This window comes from Erithacus rubecula (genome assembly GCF_903797595.1).
Source record: "Erithacus rubecula genome assembly, chromosome: 11".
In the NCBI taxonomy this organism is placed as follows: Eukaryota; Metazoa; Chordata; class Aves; order Passeriformes; family Muscicapidae; genus Erithacus; species Erithacus rubecula.
In genome coordinates, this window is record NC_136663.1 from 22,920,287 (window position 1) to 22,934,708 (window position 14,422).

The window sequence follows — 14,422 nt, forward strand, 5'->3', positions numbered from 1 at the left end:
ATTTTGCCACCACATAAAGAAGCAGCAAGCAGGAGAGGTGTGATAAACAGCCTCAAAATCTGGAGGATGGTAGTGAAAGACTATTTTTGCTGCTGTATTTAGCATGTAAGCTAAAACATGAGGAGGTCATAAGAGTAATTTTGTTTTCAACAAAAATTAACTTCAGTGGGTTTTGGTTCTTCATACATGTACTTCCTCTGCAGCACTAAATCTCCATAAATTGTATTATTAAATCCAAATAAAAAAGAGTATGTGCCTGCCTCTCTTTGCATATTCCTATCAGTATTTTACATTTTTATATTTCATATGTTCTTTTGGCACTTCCTGACTTTCTCCTGTCCCCCAGCAGGACTCAAGGAATGATCCTTCTCTCAGGAATCCATTTTTGCAGGTTGCCAGGAAGAGGTTGCTCAGTAATGAGTTCAAGCTGGCTCGTACCCATTGTGGTTCACTCGTTTGCCACTTAACAATATATTCCATGGCACATCCCAATAAAGTAATCTTCACTGGGGAAACAGAGCCCTTCCCATTTCTTTGGCATCATAATTGAAAAGCTTTCATTTCATTCTATCCTTGGAGCCAGGGCCCAAGCTCAATTAAATCAGTGCAAAGATTATCAGGGTTTTTAACTCCTTTTGGACTACAGCCAAGGTGAATGCTATGTTCTGTTTGGTAAAGACTGCAAACATTTAAATCCAAGAAAACTTTCTCATTCCTATATTTGCAGGTAAACAACAATATTCATCTTGGTAAGAGCTACTCCACCACTCACTGGTACTATATCCACCTAATATCCACATCTGCCAGAACTATGCAGTAGCTTCATACTCAGGGACAGAACCTGCATGCCTGAAAACTCTCACCTTAGTGCTAGAAAAATCCTTACAGTGACTTCAGAACAGCAGTGGCTTCAGCAGGAACTTCTCAAGGAAACACTTCTGAGTCACTGAAATTGCCTTTACTCCCAGTGCACAGATATACTCTGTCATTATTCCCAAGAGTATTGAAATTAGTTACATACATGAATTATATATTCATACAGAAGAGCAGTATGGGTTAAAAGGATTCACCCTCCTGCAGGTGGTCTGCTCTTTCTTTAATTTCACATTAATTTTTTAGTACCCCCAAAATGTTAACTTTTCAGGCAATAAATTTGGTGGCTCTCACATTTTCTGACTCTTTTTTTTCCAGCTGTCTATAATTGAAGAAGTTAATATTTCTGGAATGCGAAGTTTAAAGCTTAAAAAAATTAAAACTATTCCTTAAATTTGTTTTTTTTGTATTTGTACCTTTAGAGCTACTCCCCATTCTGTGTGCCATCATTTTGTCTGCAGTGTTCCAGCATTTTATACCTCATGTTTACAACTACCATGTGCTCCTTTTCTGCCAAGTTCAGCAAAGAAAGGAAGGATGCAATGTGCTACAGGAGGTGAGTCCTGCCAACCCCAGCAGCCTCTTTTCACCCCACTGGCTCTGAAAAAAGAAGTGCCTCAATTTAGCAGTCTTAAGGGCATTTCAGAGACCCACACATCACTGTGCTTTTAAAATATAAAAATTTCTCATATTTAATGCTAACTGCACACCTATATGACTTGCATCTGGATCATTTCCTGCTGAGTCAGATGCAGAAACAGCCCTGATTTTTTAACTTCTACTTTTCTACAGGAAAAAATAAAAAATCAGCTCTTTGCCACATGCCAGAACTTCTCCTTGGAACAATCTGCTCAGGTAGAAACAGAAGGAAGATATTCCAGAGAGATTTGGCCATATTTTTTATGACTTTCACACAAACACCTGGCCCAAAACTACTAAGAGAAAAAAGGAGGATATAACACATGAGGAAGTGATTAAATGCATGTAGAAAAGACATTCTAGCTTAGATGACTGGTTTCTGTCTGCATGTCAGCTGGTATTTCTCAGAATGCTATTTATCCACTCAAAATTATTGTCTAGCCAGCTGCATGAGCACTGTCAGGTGAAACAGGACTCTGAGAAGGAATGAAGAGGGGTTCCCAGAGCAGTGACTTCTACACAAGCTGCCAGTGGGGCACAGAGCTTCACAATTCCAGGAATCACTGATCACATATGGAAAATGCAGATACTATAAAGATTTATCAGAACACAGCTAAAAGGGGCAAAAAGAGATCTAAAAGTTGCCTGTTTCCACATATGCATCTCTAAAATCCTGGTAGCAGAGACATACAATGTATTTGTTATGAAAAGCCTCTTTTCCTGTCCACAGCCTTCTGTTTACAATAAAAGCTATGAAATCCTACAAAAGCAATAATAGAAAGGGTAAGGAAATTACTATATCCCCTACAGATATACCTCTTTCCCAGAGCAATCTAAAAAAGGCTAAAGGAAACTCTCACAAGCATTTGTCAGCACTAATCAGAAAAAAAGTTACACAACTACAAAACAGGCATGGCAAAAAGGGAAAGAACTGTTAAAGATCTTCTTTCTCTTAAGAATCCATGAACGTTTGCATCAATACTTACCTTCCAAATGTAAACATCTGCAGAGATTCTAATTTTGGCATGGTACAAAGACAAATGTCTCAATACAGGAAAATGAGGAGAGCCAATCTCAAGCCTTCCTCTCCAATTAAAAGATTCAGAGCAGATGAAGTTATTCTTAGCAGAACAAAGCTGTTGGATGCTCTCACATCTGATAAAAACCACCCTTTAATTGTTACAAATAGACCTGTAAGACTGAGGGAAAGATCTGGGACTATGTAGGGAAGACAAAACCTATAAATTCCTTACTTCCAAGTCCTGGTCTTACATTGCTTTAATTCAGATTCACACCAAGCTCCTCCACACCATGGCTGAAAAACAGGGGCAGGTCAATGGGAAGCTGCTATGTAGCAGCACCAATCCTTTCCACACTGAAATGGATAGGAAATCATGCAGCAGATTTTATCTATAACCACATAAATTTTCCTAATCCCAAAATCTAAGATATCTGAGTGTAGAGAAAATGTCTTGAGCTTTTTGTCAGACAATTAAGAGATTCAGTACTTCATTAAGTACTGTCAGGAAAACAGCAAAAAAGGCATAATCCAATAGCTGCTTCCAAAATATTTACACTCCATCTGCATGGCCTGAAGTGGAGAAATGCAATCCAAACAGATGTCCATAAAAAAGGCACAGGACCAGGAATCCACATTAACTTCAAACCTGATATGTTGCACATGTCATTTCACAGATATTTCTGAGGACAGATGAAAAGCCACATCCATTACAAATCCTATGGAAGAGTCATTTTTAGTGAGAATTGTGTTCACATACCATGGATTAGAGCAGACACCTCGACATGGTTATAGCATAGCAGCTACTTTGGTATTTTATTTTGATTTCCCTAAAAATGCCAGTCTCCCCACACTGGTGTACACAAGGCTGGTCCAAGTGCTGCTCCAAAGGAGCTCTGACAGCCTTGCCATGGGGCAACCACACAATCACAAAAAAAAATCAAACAAACAAACAAAAAAAAAACCCACAAAAATAAGTACATGATCACAAAACAACCTACATCAGCAGGGGTAGTTTCCTTACCTGAAGTCTGCTACAATTCTAAAAAAATTTGAACATGTTTTGTCTGAAAGTAAACACATGAATAAGCTCATTTAAAATCAGGTACACCTCTTTTTGAACTCAACTATGCTTCATGCCTGCCAACTCCAACGTTCTCAGCTGATGGGTGACCAGGGGAGCCCTGACACTCCACAGCATCAAGAAAATGTTGAACTAAGATAAAACACAAATTCTGAAATCTGATCTAAAAATCCCAACATAACTCAGAACACTCTCTCTTACACTGAAAAGCATGACCTGTTGCTTTTACACACCCTCCATCTGTCTGTGGTCCTGTCTCTGGTGTTACAGGAACTGTTAATAACTGGGTGAAAAGAAAACTTTTTTTTTTTTTTTTTTTTTTTTTACAACTAAACACACCTAACAGTTTAGATCAGTAATGCATTATGCTACACAGCATTACTAAAAGACAAACATTTAAATTACTCTAAAAAGAAAAACAGATTACATCTGAATTGCAGATTCATCAATTTGGCTAAAACCCCCAAAATAATCTAAGTCATTCTACATCTGCCTTCTAAATCAATGCAAAAAAACCCCAATGGCAGTGTATATATAAACCTAAAAATAAATTAATTTTCTGATACAGTATTCATCCACTGAGTCTACAGCTGGAACACTGCAAACTGAAATGCCACCATCATGAGGGCACAGAGCTGAGACTGGAATCTATCTCCTGTGCTCCCCTGAAATACCTGCTTTGAGATTCTGCTCTCTTAACTCTGCAGTCTCAGTAATTTCTTTTAAGTCTGAAAATGAAATTGTAAAAATGAAGAATTTCCAGTAAATTAGTCCTTTTGCACAAAGTTATCTGTAAGGGTTTTACTCGTATTTTTATTGAACTGCCCAATATTTACAATATTGCAGTACCAATACTCTTGCTCAGTAAACATCTCTAATTTTGGACCCAGAAATGGCCTAAGAAAATGCCTCTCCTGTTTCCAAATTCACAAGAAAAGGACTAATAAAACAACAAAAGGAATGTTAAAACAACTGGTCATCTTTGGAAGAAAAGGATGTGTAATAACAATCTGAATTATCACTGAAATACCTCCAAACTGACAGTCAGTGGTCTTTTTATTCCAAAATACATTTTGGAATAAAAGTTAAAAAAAAAAAAAAAAGTCTTTGTGCAGCATTTTCATACATTTACAATCTTATTCAAAAATGTGTCAGAACACATTCTTTCTCAGGTCTTCACCCACTTCTTTCTCAAAATGTCAGCCTGACTTTGGCAAGCAAGAACTTGAGAACTTGAGACTTGATTGCATGGAGAACAATTTGATTTCAGATTTCCTGAAGCACTCCTACAGCCAGCAGCAGAATCACTGAGCTGAGGGACTGGATGAATTCAGGCAGAGCAGTAATGATGGAAATTCCCTGATGTGAGAACAAAAGGAAAATAAAGGGAGAAAACCACTGTGTTGTGTTGATGTGACCAGCAATGTGTATTCTGTCCCCTCTGTTGGAGCTGGGTGGGGCAGTGACCCTGATCTCCTGGCACATATTATCTGCTAATGGGCCAGCTCTAAACCAGCTGGGACAATCATCTTTATCTTTCCACAGCCCATCCTCCCTCCAGGAGATATCTCCTGTTCATGGCCATTGAGTCCCAGTGCATGACTGATAAAATTACATCATCCCATGGGAGATGCTCCAGCCAGGGGAGCAGCCAAGCCTTTCCTACCCAGATAAAAACTGAGATTTTGGACAGCAAGGAACCTTCTTTCCACTGGATTCCAGAGGAAAGCCAGACCTTTCCACATCATCCCTGGACCTTCAGAGGAAAACTGCACCTTCTCCAGGAGCACTGCTCCAGCTGAACCACATCTGCCACTGCAGGAGGATGCAGCCACCATTGAATGGGGCTGCTGCCAACACCCTGACTGACTGATGGGTGTCAGCTTGGATTCTGACTCTGGCAGTGTTATGGAGTTGTTCTTTGTAATACTGTATTTCTATTTCAATTTTCCTAGTAAAGAACTGTTATTCCTAATTCCCCTATCTTTGCCTGAGAGCCCCTTAATTTCAAAATTATAATAATAATTTAGAGTTTACATTCTCCATTTCAAAGAGAAGCTTTTGCCTTTATTGGCAGACACCTGTCCTTCAAACCAGGACAACTACCCACCTTCCAGTTAACAGGAAGGAGAACGAAATTTCACACCATGGTTGTGGATTAGGTGTGCAACTCCAGAAGAAAGGACACTAAAGGAGGTACCAGGTAGCCAAGCCTCAGATTCATTTGCTCACTTTGCTTTTGCAGGCTTTTTAGGTATTTGTTTTGTTTTGAATGAATGAATGAAGACTTTCTCTGCAGCCATCTTTGTGTTTTTTATCTCAACTAGCATGTCATTAGTTTGTTGGGCTACAGTTCCACCATGCTTTGTACTCTGAAAATACAGTCAGCAGCCTGACAAGGTAGTGGGGAGAATGAAGAGGAAGACAAGGATAAATACAAACACCCACAGGTGAAATATGGACAGGGAGAGGAGATAACAAAATACATGATCACATGATATATATGTGTGTGTGTGCATTAGATTTATTGTTGTAGAAGCAAGATGTCCTACCCACACTGCCTGAAAAACAGTTATAAATAGATGGTGAAGAAAGTGTCCCTGCCCCAAACTGCTGACATTCTAGGCATCAAATGGCAGCCACAGCCAGACAAGCTCAGGAAGCAAGTTAACATGATGATTATCAAGGCTAAATGGATGATATCTTATCTAGATATCCTTTTAAATGCATTTAATGTTTATTTCTCTCACCACTTCACATGGAATCATCCTGTTGTTTCAAAGCCTCAGGCCAAACAGTTCTGTAAAATCTGTATTTAGTAAGTTGAATGTTACAAAGATATCTAAACAACACAGCACTTTTTCTTAGCAGCCAAAGCACTGTAATTCCAGTAACCAGCCAAAAACTTCAATACTGATAAGTGTGTAATGATTTCCAGTATAAGCTTCAGGCAATATTCTCCAGTTATCAAGAAGCACAGCTCTTCCTGTGCATTCCTCAGAAAGAACTGCACCATTTCACAAACCAAACCTGCACACAACACACAGAACTCCTGGAACAGTGAGCTACTCACAGGGCTGGGGACTCCCAAGTGTGACTGGTGATTGCCACTGGATAAAAGGTCACTTCAGTGAAATAAATAAGAATTTATGAAGGGTTTTCTTATGTTTAAGGAGAATTCCACTATTAACAGTACAGTCACTAGCTGTTGTTACCCTAAAGAGACTTATGGGGACGTGATCATTACTAAATTTGGTTTGCAGGACAGTGATTTCCATTCTATGGCTAGAATTAAGCCTCCTTCCTAGGTTTTCATTTATTTTTCCACTTGATTTGAAAGCACAAAGTAACCAGAATTTTCTTAGTTCTTTCATTATTCCTCTGATTTTTCCTGTGTTCTTTTAAACACTTGTAATTTCTTCTCCCTAACAAGCTGCCCAAATGATAAGCAGCAGTCAAGGGATACATTAATGCAATCAGAAACACAAGAAATTACCAAAATCAACAGTTGTTTACATGCTAGAGGAGTTAGAGATACTGATAAAACACAGATGGATAAATCCTGGCAGTGAAGACACAGAGAACCTTTACAGCTCATACATCTCGAACCTGAAAGGGAGCACAGAAAAAGCCAAAACTGAAACTCGTACTCCTCTGAATTTTTATATTGGGAGAAAAGGCTGGAATTACTGGCTTGTGACAGTTCCTGACATTTAAATCACAAGTGACCAGCAGCATGGGTTACAGTGGAAAATACAGGATGAAAAGTGTATTTTAGATGCACGAGGGGAGCACTATTAAGGAAACGCAGAATGGGATCAGTTGTTTTATTAGGGAAATTATATTTTCAGTACAATTTAAATAACCATGAAAAGACAGTGAAAACCATAAAAAAATCACATGCTTGCTTTTTGTAATGTACTCTCTGAGAAATGAAACAGTATGGGAAGAATTTAGAGGCACACAGTTTTAGAGGACATGCACAAGCTCATTTTATGCTTAATAGGCACTACAGGAAAATTTTAAAGGTCAGAGTTTATTTGGGGTTTTTCCCCATTTAATTTTCAACTTGTATACAGAAACAAAGTAAATTTCTTAAACTATTCATGGATAGTAATGACACTGATTTCAATTTCTATGAAAAATGAAACAATACAAGATACCAGGTAAGAAACATTAATTCTTCCAGTAATGCACAGCATGAAGGCATCAATCTGAATCTAGAATCCTGACAAAAATGTACATACAACTTCTGAAAAGGTATTATTCCAAAGCATCACAGGTAGTCTTTCAGCCAGAAAAAATACCACCTCACACCATTCAGAAAGTTTAGAGACAGAACACATAAGCTGCACAGTGAGTTCAATAATCTCCCCTCACAATGTAATGTTAATACTTACAGTTCCTGGCCCACCACCAAGGTATTTTTCTAATGTTGCACATTCAGAAGATAAAAGATGAGAGCATTTATGGAAAGCACATTGCAAACTTTTTGTTTTGCTGAGAGAAGGACAATTATAGGGAAGAATTTAACACCCTCTTCCATCACCCCACATGCAAAGATTGAAATCTCAGCAAAGCCCTGAGCTCTAAAATCACACATGACATACAGAAGATAAAAACTTGCAGGCAATAATATATTTGTAATGGTAAAATTCCAGGATCAATGGACACAATGGAACACACAGGCAGTGTGTTTAAAGCAGGAGACCTGAGGCACAATTAAACAGCACCAGCACATAGCCAACATTGCCAGTTCTGTTGTGGCAACCAAAAGATAACCTGGGGAGAAAGGAATTAAGGGCCAACAATGGATAATTATACCATAGGGTAATTTGCACATCTTGGTCTAGACTTGTCAAGCTCTGGAATTAGTCTCCAGGGTAAGAGTGAAGCATGTTCATATTTCTGATGGATTTCCCTGTTCATTTACTGCCCGTGTCCTTACTTAGGGCAAAGCAGCCTCACTGTGCCAAGATCAAGGACAAAAGGAGCATCTCTCACTCCTGCAGCAATCATCTCAGACAAAATTCCTTCCCCTCCAAGGTCTCTAGAAATCTACAGAAATCTAGAAAATACTTTTTTAGAGAGGCCCTGTGGTATATGATGTGCCACTTCAGGAAACACCTTTTCCCTTCCCTATTCCTCCCTTTATCTATCTGCAGCACCAACACACCCACACTGAGGAACTTTCCCCAAGTGCTTGAAGTCTCTAGACAAGGAGTATCCAGTAAAGGGCTGAGTTTACATTTCAACAAGGACCAGCAGCAGCTGACATGAGGCTGGTTTTTGGATGAACACAGGCTCCTGCAGCCCCAAAACCAGCCAGCAGTGCTCCAGCAGCAGGCAGCTCACAGCTGAAAAGGGATATTCCAGCCTTGGACAGCATTCACAACCCCAGCTCCTCCCTCCTGCTGGAGAATACAGATCCACTCGTGCTCTGGAAGGGAGGGGGTCAGAAACACTCCAGCAGAGCCTCTCTCTCTCTGCAGGAAATCATTTTTGCCTGGAGCCAAAACCAAATTCTGCATCCTGGCCAACTTTCAGCTCAAAGGTCAGAAGGTACAAACCAAATGGAGAGGAGTGGGTAACACTTTGTTACTCAGATGACCAAGCAGTGCAGGACAGCAAGAACCTATTTAGAAAACAACATTTCTGCATTTCAATAATCCAGCAGTAAATAACAGGAACCAGAAGCACTAGTGGTGAGCTTTGGCAGGTTTCTGCTGGTGATGGTTGAGTTTTTTTTTAAATAGCTCATTGATTTTGGACGCATTGTGGCTATGCTTCATGTAGTAATTTACTTCAAACCAGAGTATACTGATACAGCCAAGTCTTTGTTTTGTAAATGTCACTGCACTTCAACACTATTAACCAGACACCCCTATTTCAAGCTGATATTCCTAAATTCAGTAAAAATAAGTATCAGCAACACTGCAACAGAGCCAAATGAAAATGGAGAATGTTTTTGACTCCACATGGCCCTGAGTGCAGTATAGTGTATTATTCCTTTCTGGGAGAGTTTGGATCAGTTGATTAATGGGCCCACTGATGTTATCCATCCCAAGAAACCCTGAAACCATCCAGCCATCTCCTTCCCCATGGAGATTTTCAGAGGACAACTGATGTGCTTAAGGACTTTATGGATAAACTAGGCATTAACTTTCAGGCATTTTACTGACAACTGGAAGTCCTGGACTTGGTGCCTGCTAGAAGCAGCTCCCCTTTCCATCATTCATGTCCTTCCCAAGTTGCCTGCTTGGATCAGATGGCAACAGGGCAAACCAATGTCCATGCACTGAAATGTCAGAGCAACTGCAGCTATCATAAACTGCTGTATGGTGCTTTCCCAACCAGCATCTTCCCATTCCATAGGACGCAGAAGATGAGCACAGCTTTGCCAAGCCCCATGGGTTAGGAGTGAGAAGAACAGAGCTCCAAAGCTCATCTTCCCTCTGATAGCTGGGAGAACACTGGAACTGGTCCCAGCACCCGACCCTCAAGGTCAGATGAATGTTATTTCAGAAAAGCAAGAGAAATTAGTGCTTTATGACCAAAAAACTTTGTTCATGGAAGCTTTCTCTTCAGAAGCTAAGTGAACAATTCCTATTGCCTACTGTAAAAACAAGTGTGGAGAAGAGTAATTTTCTTAAACTACTGAGCTCAAAGTTTTTCATCATATCTATGATAGCTGCTAATTTGGTGGCTGAAACTGATGCAGGTTTTAAAGTATCTTGTTCTGCCTCTCTGCAGACCATTGGCAGAGCAAATAAATTATCAGTGTTTGGATTCTCATTACCTCAAATTAGCCTCAGCATACGATGACAGGAGCAGAGCCAAGCTGTCTGTGGGTCCTTATGTGGCACCTGTTAGCACTCCATAAAGGACACAGAAAAGGGAGGCCAGGTTCTCTCTGCTGTCTGACCACAACAAAGCTTTCCTGTCAGACTATTGATACCTTTTCTGACAGCAACTTTCAGCCTGCACACCCACACTGCTCCTAATCCACTAACAATGAAGCTGTTGCCATACTTGGAAGTGTCCCCAAAGAGTGCAGGGACTGCATGAGGAAACTGGGGCAGGGAAGGACAACTCTGCCAAGTAACATGTATCATCACCACAGAAACAGCCATCTAAAACGTTTGTTTACATGCAAGCCTAAAATAACCCCTGTGACAAAGAAAACAGTAAGTTCAAAAGAGACTCTTCAGTTATCACAGGGGAAAGTGAGATACAAATGAAAGTGTCCTGTCTCATCATTTATTTAAATAGTTCTTCAGGGCACTTCAGGCTGCAGCCACAGGAGCAAAGACAGGCAGGCACATCTTTGGATGGGACAAAGTGACCTGCTCCAAAATCCATCCAAAACAAAGCCAGATGTGAAGAGCCAGAGGCTGATGGGGAGGATCATCACAACAGGCACTTTCTCCTCCCTTACACTGCTCCTATTACAGCCTGGATCACTCACTCATCTCATGCACTTACTGCTGTGATTCCATTTGGAGCAGTCTGCATCTGTCAAGGGACTAAAACCATGGTTATGACCTTGAGGCTACACCATGGACCAGAACATGAAGAGAGAGCGAGTGCATCAGCTTTCCATGAAACCCTCCCACCACAGGGCCCTTTCTGCATTCAGTGTGCCAGTCCCCCAGATTTCGTGTCACTGTGTGATTGTGCAGGAGCTGATTCTGATGCTGTGCCTCTCAAGCACCCAGCTGCCCATTCCACTCCTGCCTCTGTTCCTTCCTCCTGCCCTGTTTCTAAAGGGGAGGACATTTTTCAGCCTGCAGCTGGTGCCAGTGGGGCTCTTCCTACTCATCAGTGCTATCAGCACTCGAGACAGGAATTCAAGCAAAACACATGAAGCTCCATGCAGTAGCTTCATTTAGTAAAGTGTCTGAACAAAAAACACTTGCTTTTATTGAAAACTTTAAGGGGAAAAACAGTGGGACTGAACCTTGGTGCTAAAGCTGTCCATATAAATGGATTGGGCACTAGCCCAAATACGACAAGCCTGCCCACAGCTGTGATATATTTAATCAGGTCTTACAGACTAATTATTTTGCACATCTAAATCCAGCACCTGTGAAAATTGTCTTATTTCAGCTGTGGGCAAAGCCACTTAAGTAATATTTTCATTTTCAAGAAGAAAGCACAAAACAGTATCTCTTCAAGTCCAAAATATCCACAGCTAACTGCAGTGCCAAGGCAGTGTAGAGGGAATACTTAACCCAATTCTCATCCAAACTCCTACTCACATGAGAAAGCTCCTTATTATCAATACTTGTAGCACTTCAATGTCCCCAGAACTGCCTTTTGACTTCTTTGAAAGAATATAAGGAGATGATAACTTAAAAGGAAACCAAACAACATTCTCTTTGGGTGTCTCCCCTTCCAAAACAATTCTCGCTTTTGCCCAATGAAATTTAACTCCCACCACTATGTTCTTAGAGATGGACTACTGAAAATCCATTTCTTACACCACAGCAATCTTGAAAATTATTTCATCAGTATTGGTAATATTATCAGTACTGTCTGCTTAAAGTGCCTAAAAAGCAGCTAAGATTTCCTTTCCTCAGAAGCAGGCAGTAAGGCTAACTACTGCTTTGCTTTGACTAAACTAACAGTACTAAAAATGTGTATATATAAAAGTAAATTGTGCATGAAAACTGTACAAGTAAACACACTCTGTACAATTGAATAAAGCTATTTTTCAGTAAGTCTGAGTCAGCTCTTACTGCTGCAAGAAACATGAAATCTGAAAAGCATCTGAAAGCTTCTAAAATCAGGGTTTCCTTTTCTCAGATTGTAGAATGTGCTGTTAGCACAGTCACTTTATCATTCAAAACAGCAACCAGTGAAAACAGACCAAAAGGACAGAGCTAATTCAATGCAAAGATCTTCTCTCTCAGTAAATGTCTCACACAGCACCACTCTTAGCAACAGAATGTTTATCCAGCACAAGATAAAGAGAGGCTTTTCACTGACACCTGGGACAAAACCAAAGAACAAAGACAGCTCCCAGTGCAAGCCAGCAAAGTTACATTTTTCAAGTGTTCCCACCTAATGCAGACAGAAGGCAGCCATGGCAAGTCACAACAAACAACCTATTTACCCACTTCCAGAAAATGCTTGTAAATTTGAACTGTGTGAAATGTCCAACTACTGCTTTCATTCCATCAAAAGGCTTCATCAGCAACGGACAATAAAGCCTCTGGCTTGACCTAAAGGGGCTGGTAGGTTAATCTATTCTGACCTTACCTTTATTCAGTCATAATACTGAAAGATTGCTTGAATGAATAACCAGCATTTAACAATGCCAACAGCCCCCCTTTCACTACTGTGCTTCTCTGAAGTGCCCTCCAAGCTGATTTTTTAATGAAAGGGGATATCAAACGTTTTCAAAAATTAATTGTAAAATAAACCAAAATGCCATTTCTCACTCACGGGTAAAAAAGGAAAGATATAAAAAACCAAAAGCAGATTTTTTTTTTCTCTTGCCCCTTCAGATCTCTTTCAGACTTCCACCATCACTTATTGTCAATCTTAGATAATATGCTGTCTCTTATTAACTGTCAGTCACATCTTTTATTTATAGCATTTTTTATTTCACTCAAATGGGAGAAACCAGACAAAAAAAGACACTACTGATAAAACCTGCCTTCTAACAATAGGCTTAATCATCCAGGCCTCAACACGTGGTATTCATTTCATTTCAGAACCATTCCATGAGGGTGCTCAGCACTGAACACAGCAAAGCAGAGCTAAAGTTAAGCAGATAATTAGGCCCACAGAGGTCAGTAAGCTGGATTCATCACTCCTTGACTGACTGAATCACTCAACTCTCTGAAGTTTAAAGTTCACAGCCTATGTTTAAATGCCCTTCCAGGGAAAAGCCTCCAGTACTCAACACTACAGTGCACAGTTCTACCCAAGCATTTTCCTCCCTGTAACAGCACAATAACCACCTGTATGAAGGAACTAAACAATCTGATATGTGCCTGTTAGAGCAAGGTGCTCTTGCATTTTGTCATGCAGCAAGAGCTGCATTCTCATGTGACATATCAGTTAGAGCACTTATGAAACAAATGCATCTTCATCTCATGTTCTACACCTGTAAATGGTTTGGCAACACAAGAGAATATCAAAAAGCACAACCAGCAGGCACTGAAAAGACACTTGAAAAAGCCTTAAACTAACCCCAGAAAGAAGGTCTCAGCTTAAATCTATTCCTAATTAGATTTAGGAAGATGCTTAGCATACCAGTCAAGATTAAGTGCCATCACCTTTATCCAAAAGCACAATCATCAGAGAACTGGGAAGCAAACCATAAGGCAGTGACAACAGCACACGATGCAAGAGGAAGGAAAAGTAAAGACAGGAGCTTTCCTTTGGATTGCAGAGGATATTATATAAACTATTCAGAATTTCCTACCTTGAAAAGCTGTGATGTGACCAACAATCATGTACTTCAGCTCAAAGTTCAGTGCCTGGATGCTCTGAGTCCTCTCCCTTCGAACAGCTGCCTGGTAGCTTTCTTCCATTTTTTTGGTGCAACATGTTGGTGCCCTGTGTTGACAGATCTGTAAATCTGACTCTTAAAGCAAACAAGAAAAACACAAAAATTAGAAAACCCTTGAACTTACACCATAAAAGCAATGCATCTTAACATCAGAAACACCACATTCTAAACTTTGAAACAAGACAAAACCCACAAGGAATGACAATGTGAAACTCAGCTGCTGTCAGAAGGACACAAAGTTATTTCATTTGAAAAACATGACATTATCAGCTGATAAGTTCTT

General features: G+C 40.0%; 2 protein-coding genes across 3 annotated transcripts in view; both read right to left on the bottom strand.

Annotated features, from left to right (window-relative positions):
- Positions 1 to 14,422, bottom strand: part of LOC306806561 (glypican-5-like) — a 314,600-nt gene that overhangs the window by 278,628 nt on the left and 21,550 nt on the right. For both annotated transcript variants that reach the window (XM_079315414.1, XM_079315413.1), the window contains exon 2: positions 14,053 to 14,214. In XM_079315414.1, coding sequence (XP_079171540.1) covers positions 14,053 to 14,214 — 162 coding nt within the window. The remainder of the gene's footprint in view (positions 1 to 14,052; positions 14,215 to 14,422) is intronic.
- ADIPOQ (adiponectin, C1Q and collagen domain containing) overlaps positions 1 to 14,422 on the bottom strand; it is a 303,274-nt gene that overhangs the window by 179,472 nt on the left and 109,380 nt on the right. The window lies entirely within an intron of this gene.